This window comes from Alexandromys fortis, unplaced genomic scaffold, assembly GCF_014885135.2.
Source record: "Alexandromys fortis isolate MF-2015 unplaced genomic scaffold, M_Fortis_MF-2015_v1.1 scaffold_45, whole genome shotgun sequence".
Classification (NCBI taxonomy): domain Eukaryota; kingdom Metazoa; phylum Chordata; class Mammalia; order Rodentia; family Cricetidae; genus Alexandromys; species Alexandromys fortis.
Window position 1 is genome coordinate 7,461,759 of NW_026067926.1, and position 17,379 is coordinate 7,479,137.

Below are 17,379 nucleotides of genomic sequence, written 5' to 3' on the forward strand. Positions count from 1 at the left end.
TATTTATTTATTATATATACAATATTCTGTGTACATGTATGCCTGCAGGCCAGAAGAGGGCACCAAACCTTATTGCAGATGGTTGTGAGCCACCATGTGATGTGGTTGCTGGGAATTGAACTCAGGACCTTTGGAAGAGCAGGCAATGCTCTTAACCGCTGAGCCATCTCTCCAGCCCCTTAAAATTGATTTTATTGAGCTATACATTTTTCTCTACTTTCCTAATCTTGATTTATACACACACACACATATGTATATATATAAAATCAGTCTTCTGCCTGCATTATGCTTTGATGCCAGAAGAGGGCACCAGATCTCATTATAGATGGTTGTGAGCCACCATGTGGTTTCTGGGAATTGAACTTAGAACCCCTGAAAGAGCAGCCAGTGCTCTTAACCTCTGAGCCATGTCTCTAGCTGTTGTTTTTGTTAGAAAAGCTAAAAACCTGGAGGAGATACAGTACCTTTAAAGTTGATATGTATGAGATAAATTACTGAGAAACAGATTTTTAAGGTGGTAGCTGTTTTTTTCTTTTTTCTTTTTTTGTTTGTTTTTGTTTTTGTTTTTGTGGCTATCAAATCCCAGGGCCCTTGTATGCTAGGTGAGCACTCTACATTTCTCAATCTCCAGACTTTCCATTCATGTTCCATATTTAACTAAACAATAGTCTGTTTATGAGCCAGTTTATCTGTTATTGTCTGGATTAAGGGGAGATTGTCATTTCTTTAATTTTAAAACCAAAATTTATTGAAGATTGCTCTTTAAGTTTATATGTTATTAGTTTGTTGATTCAGATATACATTAGCTACAAACAGGAGTAGGGGTAGAGTTATGTTTGATACTTTATTCCCTGGGGATAGATCTGTGCATGATACATTGATTTCTCCCTTTGGTTATTTGCAATACTTTTCCTGGGTCTTTTCGTATTTCAAAGGGTCAGAGCCCTAAACTATTCTGTTAAATTGTCTGTTTGGTATGGTAGAGTGTCTTAGAAATTGGCTTCATGATTGAGCTGTATTTGTTCTTATAACTCTGTGTCAGTAACTTTGCAGGTGGGTGTCCCAAGGCCATATCTGCTTTTGTGCTATAACAAGAACTTACTGATTTCTTTTGATGTTGCTGAGGCATAACTCATAGCACCATAGTGACCCTCTGTGGGAATTTCTTTCCATCTCCCTGAGGTCTCTACCTGCCAGAAAGTGGACGTATCTTTTTTTTTTTTTTTTTTTTTTTTTTTTTAAGACAGGGTTTCTCTGTGGTTTTGGAAGCTGTCCTGGTACTAGCTCTTGTAGACTAGGCTGGTCTCGAACTCACAGAGATCCACCTGCCTCTGCCTCCCAAGTGCTGGGATTAAAGGCGTGCTCCACCACCGCCCGGCCTAAGGGGGCGGTATCTTAAGGTAGTGCTCACATACAACATATTAGCACAGTACTCCCTGCTTCGAGTGTGGTCCACATTTCTAGGGTCAAACATAGGAACTAGACAGCAGGTGTTTATGGGGTGTTTTGTTTTGCCTTTATGCCAAATGCAATGTGTTGTACCAGAATGCAGACTTGTTTTTCCACCTTATGAACATAGATAATGCTGAGTTTGCAGCAGAGAGCGCAGAAACGTGCAAGCTACATCCTGCGTCTTGATGAGATCAGCCCTTGGTTGGCTGCCATGACTAACACTGAAATTGCACTTCCTGGCGAAGTCTCAGCCAGAGACACTGTGACAATTCACAGTGTGGGAGGAACCATCACCATCTTACCAACTAAAACCAAGCCCAAGAAACTCCTCTTTCTCGGCTCAGATGGGAAGAGCTATCCTTACCTTTTCAAAGGTAGAGTTAGAACTAAGTTATGTTTTTAAGACAAACATATGATTGTTAACGGTGTATGTATGTGTATGCCTGTGTGTGTGTCCATGTGAGTTGGCATGCACATTTAAGATAAGCCTGTTGTAGATGAAATTCTGTATTATGTCTTGTGTGATTTTGAATGGCATTTAGCTGCATGTCACAATATTTCACCCTCTGTACCTTGCTTATGAATTTATATAAGCAGACCAACTATGTGCAACTTAGTGTGAATAACTAATGCTAATACCACTGAATAGAGTTTGTTGATGTTTATAGGTCCGCCTTAATTGTTTATTATTCTTAACTGAAAATGCAGGCAATGGTATATTCCCAGACCTGTTTGTTATCCATCCTGGTAATTTTGGTTTTGTTTTTTATAGGATTGGAGGATTTACATCTGGACGAGAGAATCATGCAGTTCTTATCTATTGTAAATACCATGTTTGCTACAATTAATCGGCAGGAAACACCCCGTTTCCATGCACGACACTATTCTGTAACACCACTGGGAACAAGATCAGGACTGATCCAGTGGGTGGATGGAGCCACGCCATTGTTCGGTCTTTACAAACGATGGCAACAGCGGGAAGCTGCCTTACAAGCACAAAAGGTTGGGTAAATTTCAAGTGCACCTGTATTCTTACTAGACTGTGTATGAACAAGTATGTGTCAGGGCATTCTCAGGTGACTATGTAAAGTCAAGCGTATTTGTATGCTTATAATGGCTTATCAAGTTGTGGTGAGATATTCCTTATTGGGCAGTAAAGTTTAAAGATATGTAGTTGCTAATTGCTCAGAAATTTGATATTTCAGATTTTAAACGCTCTTATGAGCTTTTAAATTAAATTAATAGATAATAGAAAACTTTGAAACCCCTATTACTTCCAGTATTTAAATAAGAAAGTTTGACATGGACCTACTTGATCACTACAGTGTCCTATTTTGTACCTGTGAATTTTATCATTTGATTCAGACTGTGTATCTGGGCAGTTTATATGATGCTAAGCAGCGAAACTAAATGAGGTCCCAGGTTAGCCAAAGCCACTGTGCAGGCAGCCGATAAGAGCTGTTGGAGCTGGAAGGGGTCATATTTGCTTTTTTTCATTTTTATTGTTGTGTTTGGGCATCTAATTCCATGGCCCCAAGATTACCAAACCCACTTGTATCTTTAGCCTGGGAAGTTGAGTTTTAAAGTAAGCACAGACCTATAATACAGTTAATGAAGAGTAAGATAAAGTTAGTGGCTAGTGGGACTGTTTTTAAACTTTGGAACTTATTTCTTAATAGCTATGTTTATTTCATACTGAGTTTATCATCAGTGAAGACTGAAAATACGTACTAGTGGGTTATGCCTTTATAAATGAATTGTGTTATTAAAAAATAAATTGAATTTTAAAATGAACTTTCAAAAAATGCTTTATAATATTTGCTTTTCCTCAAGTAAAATTAATCTTTTCTTTAAAAAAAAATTTAAGGCCCAAGATTCCTACCAAACTCCTCAGAATCCCAGCATTGTACCTCGTCCTAGTGAACTTTACTATAGTAAAATTGGCCCTGCTTTGAAAATAGTTGGCCTTAGCCTGGATGTATCAAGGAGGGATTGGCCCCTGCATGTGATGAAGGCAGTGTTGGAGGAGTTAATGGAGGCCACACCCCCAAACCTCCTGGCTAAAGAGCTCTGGTCATCTTGTACCACTCCTGATGAGTGGTGGAGAGTCACACAGGTACGCAGCACTTCGGGTTAGGTGTACCATTGTTACTCTGGCTGTGTGTGATCTGATCCTCTTTGTCAGCTTTTCTGGTTTTTTCTCTTTCTTCCAGACTTTATAGTCGAGTCCTGTATTTGAATGTTACTTGAGAGTTATAAAAGTGTGGCTATGACTGTGAGGGAAGGGTGGAAGGGATGATGGATGAAATTAAAAGGTGAATATTGAAAGCTGAAGTTCTTTATTTTAAAAGAAATGGCGGTTGGGATGAGCATGGACTCCACCTCTCAGGGCCAGAGGCAGGCAGATAATCTGTGTGTTTGTGGTCAGCCTGGTCTGCATAGAGAGTTTCAGGCTAACCAGGGCTACGTAGTGAGACCCTGTCTCAAGAAAACAAAGACAAAAACCTGCCACAGTATTCTTGAGGATGGTGATGGAGCTTACTGGCTAGGAGTGTGTACTGCTTTCAGGGAACCCAAGTTTGGTTCCCATTACCCACGTCAAGAGGTTGACAACTGCCTGTTTGTTACTCCTGCTCTGGGGGATTTGATGTCTTTATATCGGCTTCTCTGGACTGCACTAATGTGCACTTCCACACACATAGATGTAATTAAAAATTGAACTAAATCCTTAAAAACAGCTACTTCTCTCCTGAGCATGCCTCTGAAGTGCTTTGTGGTTATTGTCTTATTTTAGAACAGGGGAGTAGGGTTATGGCATTATATTGATTTTTAGATTATCTAGTGCCTGTTGGAAGAAGATTGGCTCATGATGTTCACCTGTTCCCTTCCCATCTTTAGTCCTATGCAAGATCTACTGCTGTCATGTCTATGGTTGGTTACATAATTGGCCTTGGAGATAGACATCTGGATAATGTCCTCATAGATATGACAACTGGAGAAGTAGTTCACATAGATTACAATGTTTGCTTTGAAAAAGGTAAGATAAAATATGCTTTTGCATTTATTTGAAGGTCAGTTTTTTTTGATGTTAAGGGCAAAAATATAATGATTTATCTTTTCAAGGTAAAAGCCTTAGAGTTCCTGAGAAAGTGCCTTTTCGAATGACACAAAACATTGAAACAGCACTGGGTGTAACTGGAGTAGAAGGTGTTTTTAGGCTTTCCTGTGAGCAGGTATGCTTTTCCTCTTTTGCCCTGTAGCATAACTGTTTAATGAGCAAAATCCATGGGATGAAGTTTTAAAACATTTTCATGTGGAAGCCTATATTGAGTTTACTGAAAATACTTCTAAAAATAGGTTCTCCACATCATGCGGAGAGGCCGAGAGACTCTGCTGACGCTCTTGGAGGCTTTTGTGTATGATCCCCTCGTGGACTGGACAGCTGGTGGTGAAGCTGGGTTTGCAGGTGCTGTCTATGGTGGAGGTGGCCAACAGGCTGAGAGCAAGCAGAGCAAGCGAGAGATGGAACGTGAGATTACCCGCAGCCTCTTTTCTTCCAGAGTTGCTGAGATTAAGGTGAAGCCCAGGGATATAATATCACTGTAATTTTTTTTTTTAAAGCAGTGCAAATGGGCATAAGGGTTGAGTATGTTAGGGCTTCTCTGGGTATAAGGAGTCCACATCATCTCTGTTAGGCTGGTCCTCCCACACAGACACACTTACACTCTTTGGAATTAATGGTATGTTTCACCATCAAACACTTTGTTTCTATTTGAATAATTGAATAGCTTTTCTTCCCTTTCAATAGTTACAGATCTCAGGTTTATTTTCTGTGGCCTGTGAATCTGTTTACTTACTGCTAGGTAATGTACATGTATTGATTATCTTTGTAAAATGGGGGCATTACCACAAACCCAGTTCTTAGGACTTTAGCTAAAACAAACATACAGGTGTAACAACCTTTACAGTTTATCTAACCTCTGACAGTTCCTAAGTCTTCCTGATCACAACCCTTTTTCCAGGTGAACTGGTTTAAGAATCGGGATGAAATGCTGGTTGTGCTTCCGAAACTAGACAGCAGCTTAGATGAATACCTGAGCCTACAGGAGCAGCTGACAGATGTTGAAAAACTGCAGGGCAAACTACTGGAGGAAATAGAATTTCTAGAAGGAGCTGAAGGAGTGGACCATCCATCTCGTACTCTGCAACACAGGTTTAAAATAATAATTGATTTGTACTTCTCAGTATGTGCTAACAGAATTTTTGTATTCATTTAAACGCTTGTGCAGTGGCAGTTACTGCATTTGCTTTTTTGAGCTTAACAAAAGCATACAGGAACTAGAGAGATGGCTCAGAGTTAAGAGCACTGGCTGATCTTACCTAGTACCAGGGTTTGGTTCCCAACCCCCTGTGGTGTTTCACAAGTCTATAAATTGAGTTCTAGATGATCCAGTCCTCTTCTTACTTCCCTGGGCTCTTACACATAAACTTTATGGAGACATGCTCACATGAAAATAATAAGTAAATAAATCTTCAAAAAGCATATAGCTAGAGGGATCCCGGTAAATGACCCTCACGTAGCAGATACCCCAATAGTTGAATATATGCAAGTACCTAGCATTGCTACAAGCTCTCAGACTACAAAGATCCAGCAATTTCCTTTCAAGGAATCACAAACTCAGCATATGTGTTAGAGTTTATTTAAAATGTTGTGATCGTAGTTGAGGAAATTGCAGTGTTGGAGCAAAGTGGAAGAGGAAGGGGACTTTGAACAGGGCCCTTGAGATTCAGAAGGTGCTAGCCTGGCGGCGGTGGCGCACATCTTTAATCCCAACGCTTGGGAGGCAGAGAGAGACAAGTGGATCTCTGAGTTCAAGGTCAGCCTGGTCTATAGAGCAAGTTCAGGACAGCCAGGGCTACACAGAGTAACCCTGTCTCAGAAACACTCCCTCCCCACAAAGGCATTAACTAGACTTAAATTTTCGAAAAGTCCAGTTTTTACTAGATAGAAGAAAGAGCTACAAGTGATCTTTGGCTTTGGTTTCCTGATCAGATATTCTGAGCATACTCAACTACAGACCCAGCAAAGAGCTGTTCAGGAAGCAATCCAGGTGAAGCTGAATGAGTTTGAACAGTGGATAACACATTATCAGGCCGCATTCAATAATTTAGAAGCAACCCAGCTTGCAAGTTTGCTACAGGAGATAAGCACACAAATGGACCTTGGTATGTGAGCATGTGGGTTCTGACATTGTATATATTTGAAAGGATGGGATTCTAATCTGTGCTCTCAATGACTACTGACATGAAATGGTTTCTTTGTGACTATCTTTACTACAAGGGCCTCCAAGCTATGTACCAGCAACAGCCTTTCTACAGAATGCTGGCCAAGCCCACCTCATCAGCCAGTGCGAGCAGCTGGAAGGGGAAGTTGGCGCTCTTCTGCAGCAGAGGCGTTCTGTGCTCCGTGGCTGTCTGGAACAGCTGCATCACTATGCAACTGTCGCTCTGCAGTATCCAAAAGCCATATTTCAGAAACACCGAATTGAACAGTGGAAGGCCTGGATGGAAGAGCTCATCTGCAACACCACAGTAGAGCGTTGCCAAGAACTCTATAGGAAGTAAGTTGAAGGCATCTTTTTCTCTTCTTTGCACACTGAGGGAAGCAAGGTTGTGTTATAGGTGGCTATCTTAATTAGGGCATCTTTCTTTTGCTATGATAAAGAATATAACTGGGCTGGAGAGATGGCTCAGAGGTTAAGAGCACTGAGTATTCTTCCAGAGGTCCTGAGTTCAATTCCCAGCAACCACATGGTGGCTCACAACCATCTGTAATCAGATCTGGTGCCCTCTTCTGGCCTGCAACATACATGCAGGGAAAAGTCTGTATATATAATTAATAAACAAATTTAAAAAAAAAGAATATAACCAACAGCAACTTGAGGAGGAAGTAGTGTATCTTACATCTTATTAGGCCAAAGCAGCTTCTTTTTTAACCAATGGTAATAAAACAGATTCACAGTGTATAGAGGGGAATCCCACAATAGCCCAGCATCAAAGGAAGAAAGGGTAGGAATTCAAGGCAGTAAACCTGGAGGGAGGGACTGATGCAGAGACCATGGAAGAAGATTGCTTACTGCTTTTTTTGCTCAGCCTGCGTCGATGGGTTGGCACCATCTTTTGTAGGCTGTGCTCTCCCACATTAATCATTTAGCAGGAAAATGCTCTAAAGACTTTCTTACAGGCTATATAGTAGTCATTTTCTCCTGAGGTTGTTCTTCCCAAATAAGTCTAGGTTTATATCAAGCTGACAGAAACCAACCAGCACAGTTGCATTTTTTTTTCCTAAAAAATGATTAATATAAGTTGATTTGTTTTTGTTTCCTTTTTTTTTCTTTAAACCCTGCTCTTTGAAACAGTTTGTCCTATGTCAGCCTTCCAAGTAGCTGAGGTTACAGGTTCATGCTAGCACCCCCAGATATCTATCTATCTATCTATCTATCTATCTATCTATCTATCTATCTATCTATCTATCTAATCTTTGATTTTTCAAGACAGGGTTTCCTGTAGGTTTAGAGCCTATCCTGTAGACCAGGCTGGCCTCGAACTCACAGAGACCCATCTGCCTCTGCGAGTGCTGGGATTAAAGGCGTGCACCACCACCACCCAGCTTATTTATTTATTTTTCTTAAGAGGATGCTTATCCATAAAGGCAGACTGACTCAAACTACTAAAGACTTGAATATGATTCAGTGTTGTAAATATGGCATGTGTAAGACTATAGGTTCTATTCCTACAGTACTGCAGAGGGAGATAGAGGGTATTAATGTGAGTTCATTCAGGGTTTCTCTTTCAAGCCGCAAACACTGTTTTTCTTAATTAGTATATACAAATGTTAGCATGGCAGGATTATTTAAGGAAGTTACTCATCATTGATTGTATTACCCCATAAGCCATCTTACAAAATAGCTTATGTTCTTGAGAGTTTATATGAAATGCAATTAATAATTTGTATTTTTTTTTTAAGAGAGGTGTGCTTTATTAGTGTCCTGTGTGCTTCTCTGTGGTCAGGTTAACACTGCACATTAGCCTTTAAGCCTGTTCATAAAGTCTCAGTGAATCCTATGTAACTTCCCATTTATAACAAGTTTAGTGCTCACCTGACTGAGTACATGATCACTTGGCACCTTGTTATTCAGTGATCATGTTCTGTAACTAACAATGCATTCTTGATGTTTAGGCTTTGATGTTTTCATGTTTTTTCTTCTTTTTATGTGACATGTAAGATAAGCAAATAAGAGCAAGAACAGAACTTTACTCCTTGTCAAAATTATGTATGAAGCATAATAGATTATCAATAATTTGTAATTTTTGAGGATAGAATGCAATTTTTCTGTATATTTTATAGTGTGAATATTATTTACACGTAGGGGAATATTAATATAAGCAAGCACCTGCTTTGTTTTTATAGGTATGAAATACAATATGCTCCTCAACCACCTCCAACAGTGTGTCAGTTTATCACTGCCACTGAAATGACCCTTCAGCGGTATGCAGCAGACATAAACAGCAGACTGATTAGACAAGTGGAACGCTTGAAACAAGAAGCTGTCACTGTGCCAGTTTGTGAAGATCAGTTAAAAGAAATTGAGCGTTGCATTAAAGTTTTCCTTCACGAGAATGGAGAAGAAGGGTCTCTGAGTCTAGCAAGTGTCATCATTTCTGCCCTTTGTACTCTTACAAGGTGAGCTAGCATGCTTCATACTAGATCATTGTTTTGTTTTAATCCCAAATTTAGAATACTATTAGTTTTGGCTTGTGTTAGAGTCACTTTGTTTCAGATTTTTAACTCTTCTTTAGTCTATATAACACCTAATCATATCTGTTTTTATTGCCCACATAGGCGCAACCTTATGATGGAAGGTGCAGCTTCAAGTGCTGGGGAGCAACTGGTTGATCTGACATCCCGGGATGGAGCCTGGTTCCTGGAGGAACTGTGTAGTATGAGTGGAAATGTCACCTGTTTGGTGCAGTTACTGAAGCAGTGCCATCTGGTACCACAGGACTTGGATATTCCCAACCCAGTAGAAGCATCTGAAGCTGTTCATTTAGCCAACGGAGTATACACATCCCTGCAGGTGAACATGTATACATTTTATAAGTTGGGTTAGGAACATAGTTCGGTTGGTAGAGTGCTTGCTTAGCCTGCAAGGAACTCTGGGTTTGATCCCTAGAACCACATAACCAAGAGTGGTTGCAAATGCCTATAATCCCAGTATTCAGGAAGTAGAGGCAGGAAGATCAGAAAGTTAAGGTCATCCTCAGTTTTGAAATTAGGTCTTAAAATAACAACTTCAACAAACAACCCAGCAGCAGAACAGATCATCAGGAAAGACAAGGCCCCAAGTTTTCTAAGTTGAGGTCTTGCTTAAAATTGTATGCACATAAAGCAGTGATGGGATGAGGTTTGCAGTTAATTCAACTGTTGAATATTGCTTAAGCATCCATTTAAAACAAGGATTGGAGCATAGGTCTTTTGTTTTTGTTTTGCTTTTTAATTTTTTGAAACAAGGTTTCTCTGTGTTAACAACCCTGGCTATCCTGGAACTCACTCTGTAGACTAGGCTGGTCTTGAATTCAGAGATCCACCTCCTGAGTGCTGGGATTAAAGACATGTGCCACCACTGTCCGACCAGAGTGTGGCTTTGTATAATTTTTTTTGGTTTGTTTTTTGAGTTGGGGGTCTCATTTCCCTTTTTATATATTTTTTTTAACTTTTTGAGGTAGGGTTTTCTCTGTGTTAACAACCCTGGCTGTCCTGGAACTCACTTTGTGACCAGACTAGCCTCAAACTCACAGAGATCCACCTGTTTCTGCCTCCTGAGTGCTGGGATTAAAGACAGGAGCCACTGTAGTTTGGCCAGAGTGTAGGTTTGTATACTTTTTTTTTTTTTTTTTTAAGACGGGATCTCATGCAGCTCTGGCTGGCCTGAATTCTCACCATGTAGCCCATGCTGGGCTGGAACTCCTGCCTCTGCCTCCTAATCCCAAGAGCTAAGATTAAAGGTGTGTACCACCACACCCAACCTAACAGTTTTTAGTTTTTGGAGGCAGGGTCTCTCTTTGTAGCCTTGGCTGGTCTGGAATTTACCATGTAGTCTATCTCAGATTTATGGCAACCCTCAAACTTGCAGCAGTCCCTCTGACTCTGTTTCCTTAACACTAGGATTGCAAGTGTGTGCCACAATGCCCTGTATGAGTTGTTTTTAATTTATGGGAGTGCATTATCAAATGTATAACTTATCTAAAATTTGGGGAAACATTAATATATATATATATTCTCTTTATAGGAATTAAATTCAAATTTCCGGCAAATCATATTCCCAGAAGCACTTAGATGTTTAATGAAGGGGGAATGCACCTTAGAAAGTATGCTACATGAGCTAGACAGTCTCATTGAGCAGACAACTGACGGAGTTCCTCTGCAGACTCTAGTTGAGTCGCTTCAAGCCTACTTACGAAACACAGCCATGGGACTTGAAGAAGAAACTCATGCTCATTATATCGATGTTGCCAGGTAAGCGTGCTAGCCAGCTAGATCAGCAGTGGTGACACATGCCTGTAATACCAGGGCCTTGAAGACTAAGGCAAGGACATGGCCAGTTTGAGTCATCCTGTCAGAGAAAAAGAGAGGTGGTAGGAATTAGGAGGCAGCCAGGTAATGAGATTCTGAGCTCTAACCTAATTAAATTTACTTTCAATTTTTAGGACAAATCTGATTACTGATACATGTTCATGCCTTTAAAAAAACAAGTCCATTACTTCATAATAATTACAGATTCATTAGAGATTGTCTACAGTCACGTGCAAGTTCATCTCTTGTCTGACCTTACTTGCATGTTTATTGCTTATAGTACAATAGCAGTGTCATGAAATGGGCAGTGGGGAAGTCACAAAACATGCTTGTATTTCGCTAATAACACATACTCATTTTAGTGTCTGTTCCCTTTAGTAGCTTTATACAGGTCTTTGTTGTGCACACCACTACCTTTTTGTTGCTATAGCTACATGTATATGCATAAAGTTCAGTACGTGTATTGGGTTGTTTTATTTTTTGCTATTTGTGTGTCTGGGGGTTGGGGTGCTCTGGTGCACATGCGGAATTCAGAAGGCATATTTATAGAGTCAGTTCTCTGCTTCCACTTTTACATGGATTCTGGAGCCTAACTTAGGTTGTTGGGCTTGTTTGACAAGTACCTTTAGCATGTGAGCTCTTTTGCCAGCTCTCAGTGTGAGTTTTTTTTTAAGCCATTGAAGCATCTGAGGTGAACTTGACTGATGAAATGGGTACCCCACATCAAGCAAAGTTTTAATTTAGTTCATATTTATGTTTGGGAGATTAAACATTGTATGCTTTTCTATAATCCAGAAAGACAGTTGGACTTTGGAACCCATTAAGGTTACATAGCTCTCCAGATCTACATTGTTGTTGTGACTGAGCCCTATGCCCCCTTGTTAGTTTAGAGATTTAGGATCTCTTTCTTTAGCATTCTGACATTGAATTCACTGCAGAAAATATAAGTGGGTGAGGGGCATGGAGGGACAGAAATAATGCCCACTTGATTTCCTTACATGGGAATTGCAAATTCCTTACATAGCAAAGGAAGGAGTGAAGATTTTTTTCCCCCCTCACATGTGATGTCTGCATCTGCTCATTCTGGTTTATATTCTTTCCCTTGTTTAATTTTTATTATGTATGGGGAGGTTCTCTTGCCACTGTACACATATACAGGTCAGAGGAACTACTTTGTCAGTTGCATGTACCTTTTTTGGGTTCTGTGGAATGTACTCAGGTCGTTGGGCTTTGATAACCTGATAGGATCTGCCTTTATCTAGCCATTCTAACAGCCTCCCCTTTAGTTATTTTGAAGTATTTTTCCCCTATGATTTTTTTCTTAAATAATACAGGAAATATAAAATATGAACATATCTTTCAACAAAAATGTAGGAACAATTCCTTCATGTCAGTGCTGCGTTTAGAAATTCTCCTTTTTCCCCTGTTACTTTTCAGCTGTAGCTTCATAAGAGTATAATAACGTAGACAGGTACCAGCTAAAAGTTGTTTAAAATATTCACATAACAGCAGTATCATCATTTTAAGCAATGGTTAAAAATTTGATTTAAGCTGAGTAGTGGTGGCCCAGAGACGGTGGACCTCTGAGTTCAAGGCCAACCTGGTCTATAGAGTGATTTCTGGGACAGGCTCCAAAACTACAGAGAAACCCTGTCCCCGCCTCGCTTTCCCTCTGCCCCCCCCCCCAAAAAAAAAGTTGGCTTAAATTGGCGTATCTTTTTTTTTTTTAAATATTTATTTATTATGTACACAGTGTTCAACCTCCATGCCTGCAGGCCAGAAGAGGGTACCAGATCTCATTACAGATGGTTGTGAGCCACCATGTGGTTGCTGGGCATTGAACTCAGGACCTCCGAAAGAGCAGTCAGTGCTCTTAACCTCTGAGCCATCTCTCCAGCCCCTCGGCATATCTTTTACTGAATTTCAGATCTCACTTTATTTGCTGTGTGTTTGGGTGTGTGAATGCAAGTACATGTGCCCATGTCTGTACATGTAGAAGCTAGAGGTTGATGTCGAGTGTCTTGCTGTATTGTTCTGCTTTTCTTTTCTTTATTTTATTTTATTTTTTTAAATTGTAAGAGTCACTGGCTGTACTTGCAGGATCCCCCTGTCTTGGCCTCCCATTGCTGGGTTCATAGTCATGGAACACCATGCCTTGCTGTTTATGAAAGTTGTCATCTGCCATGCTCAAAAAAAATTTTTTTTTTTTTTTGGTTTTTCGAGACAGGGTTTCTCTGTGGTCAAAAATTTTTTTTTTAAGTTTTGAAATGTGCATAATTCAAAACTGCATATTCCAAGTGGCAGGTACTTCCATTACTGTCTAAAGTTAGTTCCAATTGCCTGGCTACGACACCATTGCACCTGACAATTTCTATAGGTCTATACTTTAGAATTAGGTTATTCTTGACAGTCTTCTATATTAATGTAGTATTTTTTAAGGTATTACTCACACTTTTGTAAAATTTAGGTCACATAAGTAGTTATTACATATTATTAAAACTGAATTGAAGTCATGGATTTTATAATGCAGTTGGCACTAAATACTATTTTCTCATAGCAGTTCCCATAATGCTAGCCTCTGTAGACTTTGCACAGCAGCTCTGAGACTTACAGGCTTTTGTGTTGCCCCTTCAGGTGTTCTCCTTCAGGTGAGGTTTTTAATACCCTTTTCTTTTTCTCTAGAATGCTGCATGCTCAGTATGGTGAATTAATTCAACCAAGAAATGGTTCAGTTGATGAAACACCAAAAATGTCAGCTGGCCAGATGCTTTTGGTAGCATTTGATGGCATGTTTGCTCAAGTTGAAACTGCTTTTGGCTTATTAGTTGAAAAGGTAAACATTAACTTGGTTTTATGAAAGGTGTTAAGTGCAGTAGTCATTTACAGGAAAGTGAACATTCCTTCTTTCTTTTTGCATAGTTAAACAAGATGGAAATTCCTGTAGCTTGGAGGAAGATTGATATTATCCGGGAAGCCAGGAGTACCCAAGTCAATTTTTTTGATGATGATAATCACCGTCAGGTGCTAGAAGAGATTTTCTTTTTAAAAAGACTACAGACGATAAAGGAGTTCTTCAGGCTCTGTGGTACCTTTTCTAAAACGTTGTCAGGTAATATTAGCATACTGGGTTAGGCTGTGTTAGCATTTTCGAAGGGATTGTGATGGAGCAGGCTTGTTTTATTTGCACACATGTGAATTCTCAGTGCTTCAGATAAGCAGTTTAATCTTAACATTCAGGACCTGTTTTAAGATGATTTTTGTTTTTTAGGATCAAGTTCACTTGAAGATCAAAATACAGTTAACGGACCTGTGCAGATTGTCAATGTGAAAACCCTCTTTAGAAACTCTTGCTTCAGTGAAGACCAAATGGCCAAGCCTATCAAGGCCTTTACAGCTGACTTTGTAAGGCAGCTCTTGATAGGACTTCCAAACCAAGCCCTTGGGCTCACACTGTGTAGCTTTATCAGTGCCCTAGGTGTAGACATCATCGCTCAGGTGGAAGCAAAGGACTTTGGTGCTGAAAGCAAAGTTTCTGTAGATGATCTGTGTAAGAAAGCTGTAGAGCACAACATCCAGGTAGGGAAGTTCTCACAGTTGGTTATGAACAGGGCTACTGTGTTAGCTAGCTCCTATGATACAGCCTGGAAGAAGCATGACCTGGTGCGCAGACTGGAAACCAGCATTTCTTCCTGTAAAACAAGCTTACAGCGGGTGCAGCTGCACATCGCCATGTTCCAGGTGAGCAGTTTGCTGTTTAGTGTGGTTTTCCTTACACACATGTATGCCAGTGTAAAAAAATATATATAAACTGCCTCAACTGTGCCAAACCGAAGTGAATACTTTTGGGATTATTTTTGTGTTTGCAGTTAATGTGTTGAGTAACAATGAGTATTGATCATGAATATAATTTGTAACAGTTGTATTTATTCATGATGTAGGTTGATCTTCATCCTGTATTATTGGATTATGATTAAATTTATCTTTAAATAGGTTTTATGATGCTCTCAAATACAATATATAGCTTTGGATCTAAGTAAATCTGCCTTTATTTTGAAAACTGCTTATAGATACTTATTTTCTCATGTTAGCACAGGCTTTGGGATAACAGATTAGGTTCTAACCAAACCTAGTTCTGATATCCTACCTATAGATAGAGGGGTGCTATCCCTTGTGGAAGATGACTTGTGAGGGTTAGGCAACTATCTGTGAAGATGGTATGCACAGTGTGACTGAGGGATGGCTTCCTTATTTATTCTTTGATAAATATAGGCTTTGACAATATCAATAGCATCAAAAAAGTTAAAGGCATTGGAGCATGTTAGTTTTTGGAATCAGTTTTGGCATAAGCAGTGGTTATTTTGTTTCACTTTGGTCAGTGAAACTGTCTTTCTTCTATTGGTGGTTTTATTTTCACTAGCTATTTTCTTACTTCATATTAGTTGTGTATTTTAAATTGACAGTTAACGTTAAGGGAAACTTGTTAGGAATCCTCTCCATTTTTAAATTTGGGCACACTTAAACTGTAAGCATAATGTATACTATTAGATTATCATCTGCTATTTGGTGCTAGGAATCAAATCCAAGGCCTTACACATTATGTTAGATGCATCACTAAACTATACCCCCAGCTCCTGTATTAGTTGTAGCCCAAATGACTGTCAGAACATTAAAAAAGAAAAATGGTTTGATAGTGTGAAGAGTTCTTTTTCTGTCTTTGCTAGACAATCCTACTAGACCCAAAACTAATTTCACTGCATCCTCTTACCTAGAGATTGACACACACATCATAAAGACAAAGTATACTTTTTAAAAGTTATTTTGTTTTTAAACGTAGCTCAAGCTGACCTGAAACTTGTTATCCTCCTATCTCAGTCTTGGCAAGTGCTGGGATTACAGGTTTATGCCACTAGATCTGGAAAGGTCAGTTGTCTTTGGGCATGCCTACCTAATATAAGACTTACCAGCTGTCTTAAGAATTCCTGTTTGAAGGTATTAGTGATCTCTGAGGTTTACTAGTATTCTCATGTCAGGAAATTCTCAGTTGGATGTGATACTTCTTTCCTGACTAATGGTCCCTTCACTGCCACTCAATTTTCTGTCTTCTCCCAGTCTTACCTCATGCTACCCTTTGCTTATTTATCTGAAGTTTTGTTCTACTAGTACTACATTCCTTTTTTCTTTAAATAGTGGCAACACGAAGACCTCCTTATCAATAGACCACAAGCCATGTCGGTCACTCCACCTCGGTCTGCAATCCTGACCAGCATGAAGAAGAAACTGCATGCTCTCAGTCAGATTGAGACTTCGATTGGGACTGTTCAGGTGAGTTTGACTGTCTTGCTATTAGCACATTCTGATTTGCCAAGTAACTAACTAGTGACGTTCATTGTATTTGTGTCTGTCTTTGACTTCTAAGCCAAGGGAGTATAACATAATCCCTTTTCACTTTCATTTTAATTTTTAAAAAAATTTTTTTGTTGTTTTTAGTGAAAATGAAGAGCTTTTCATAGAATATATTTTGGCCAGTTTCCCCTCCCTCATCTCCTCCAGAGCCTCCACCTCCCACTCTTTTAACACCATACCTTCTTTCTCTCATAAGAGAACAAATAGATAATTTTTTTTCCCTCTTACTCTCCAAGGCCAGGGACTCTTACAGTAATGATTTCACTGTTTACTTTGATACTTGGTTGCTTCTGTAGATAAGGGTTTAATATGTTCAAGGTAGCAGGCATGTTTCTAAATGATTGTTACTGGTTATATGCTTTCAGCTGTGTTGAAAACAAACTAGTTAATTTTTTTTTAAATAACGCTGGTCTTGAAGACTTAGGTATATAACTCAGATAGTTGGTGACATTTCTGATTATATAATTTAATAGTATAATATGAAATGCAATATTAATATAGTATTTATAAATTTTTTTGTATGTTTGTTTTTTTGAGATAGGGTTTCTGTATAGCTCTGACTGTCCTGCAACTCTTTCTGTAGACTAGGCTGGCCTCAAACTCAGAGGTCTAGCCGGGGTGGTGGCGCACGCCTTTAATCCCAGCACTCGGGAAGCAGAGGCAGGCGGATCTTTGGGAGTTTGAGGCCAGCCTGGTCTACAAGAGCTAGTTCCGGGACAGGAACCAAAGCTACAGAGAAACCCTGTCTCGAAAAAACGAACCAAAAAAACCTCAGAGGTCTGGTGCTGGGATTAGAGGTGTGTGCCACCACCGACTGACTGGCTGTATTTTAAATTTTTTTTTTTTTTTTTTTTTTTTTTTTTTTTTTTTTTTTTTTTTTTTTTTTTTTT

At 39.4% G+C, this 17,379-nt stretch overlaps 1 protein-coding gene across 1 annotated transcript in view; it reads left to right on the forward strand.

The window, feature by feature from the left end:
* Smg1 (SMG1 nonsense mediated mRNA decay associated PI3K related kinase) overlaps positions 1-17,379 on the forward strand; it is a 105,646-nt gene that overhangs the window by 75,426 nt on the left and 12,841 nt on the right. Inside the window, exons 38-53 of the mRNA XM_050143150.1 lie at positions 1,580-1,826; positions 2,225-2,454; positions 3,320-3,568; positions 4,351-4,489; positions 4,576-4,685; positions 4,810-5,028; positions 5,475-5,665; positions 6,506-6,678; positions 6,794-7,073; positions 8,924-9,196; positions 9,356-9,590; positions 10,803-11,029; positions 13,769-13,919; positions 14,006-14,195; positions 14,355-14,824; positions 16,274-16,408. Of these exons, the coding sequence (XP_049999107.1) occupies positions 1,580-1,826; positions 2,225-2,454; positions 3,320-3,568; positions 4,351-4,489; positions 4,576-4,685; positions 4,810-5,028; positions 5,475-5,665; positions 6,506-6,678; positions 6,794-7,073; positions 8,924-9,196; positions 9,356-9,590; positions 10,803-11,029; positions 13,769-13,919; positions 14,006-14,195; positions 14,355-14,824; positions 16,274-16,408 (3,519 nt within the window). The remainder of the gene's footprint in view (positions 1-1,579; positions 1,827-2,224; positions 2,455-3,319; positions 3,569-4,350; positions 4,490-4,575; positions 4,686-4,809; positions 5,029-5,474; positions 5,666-6,505; positions 6,679-6,793; positions 7,074-8,923; positions 9,197-9,355; positions 9,591-10,802; positions 11,030-13,768; positions 13,920-14,005; positions 14,196-14,354; positions 14,825-16,273; positions 16,409-17,379) is intronic.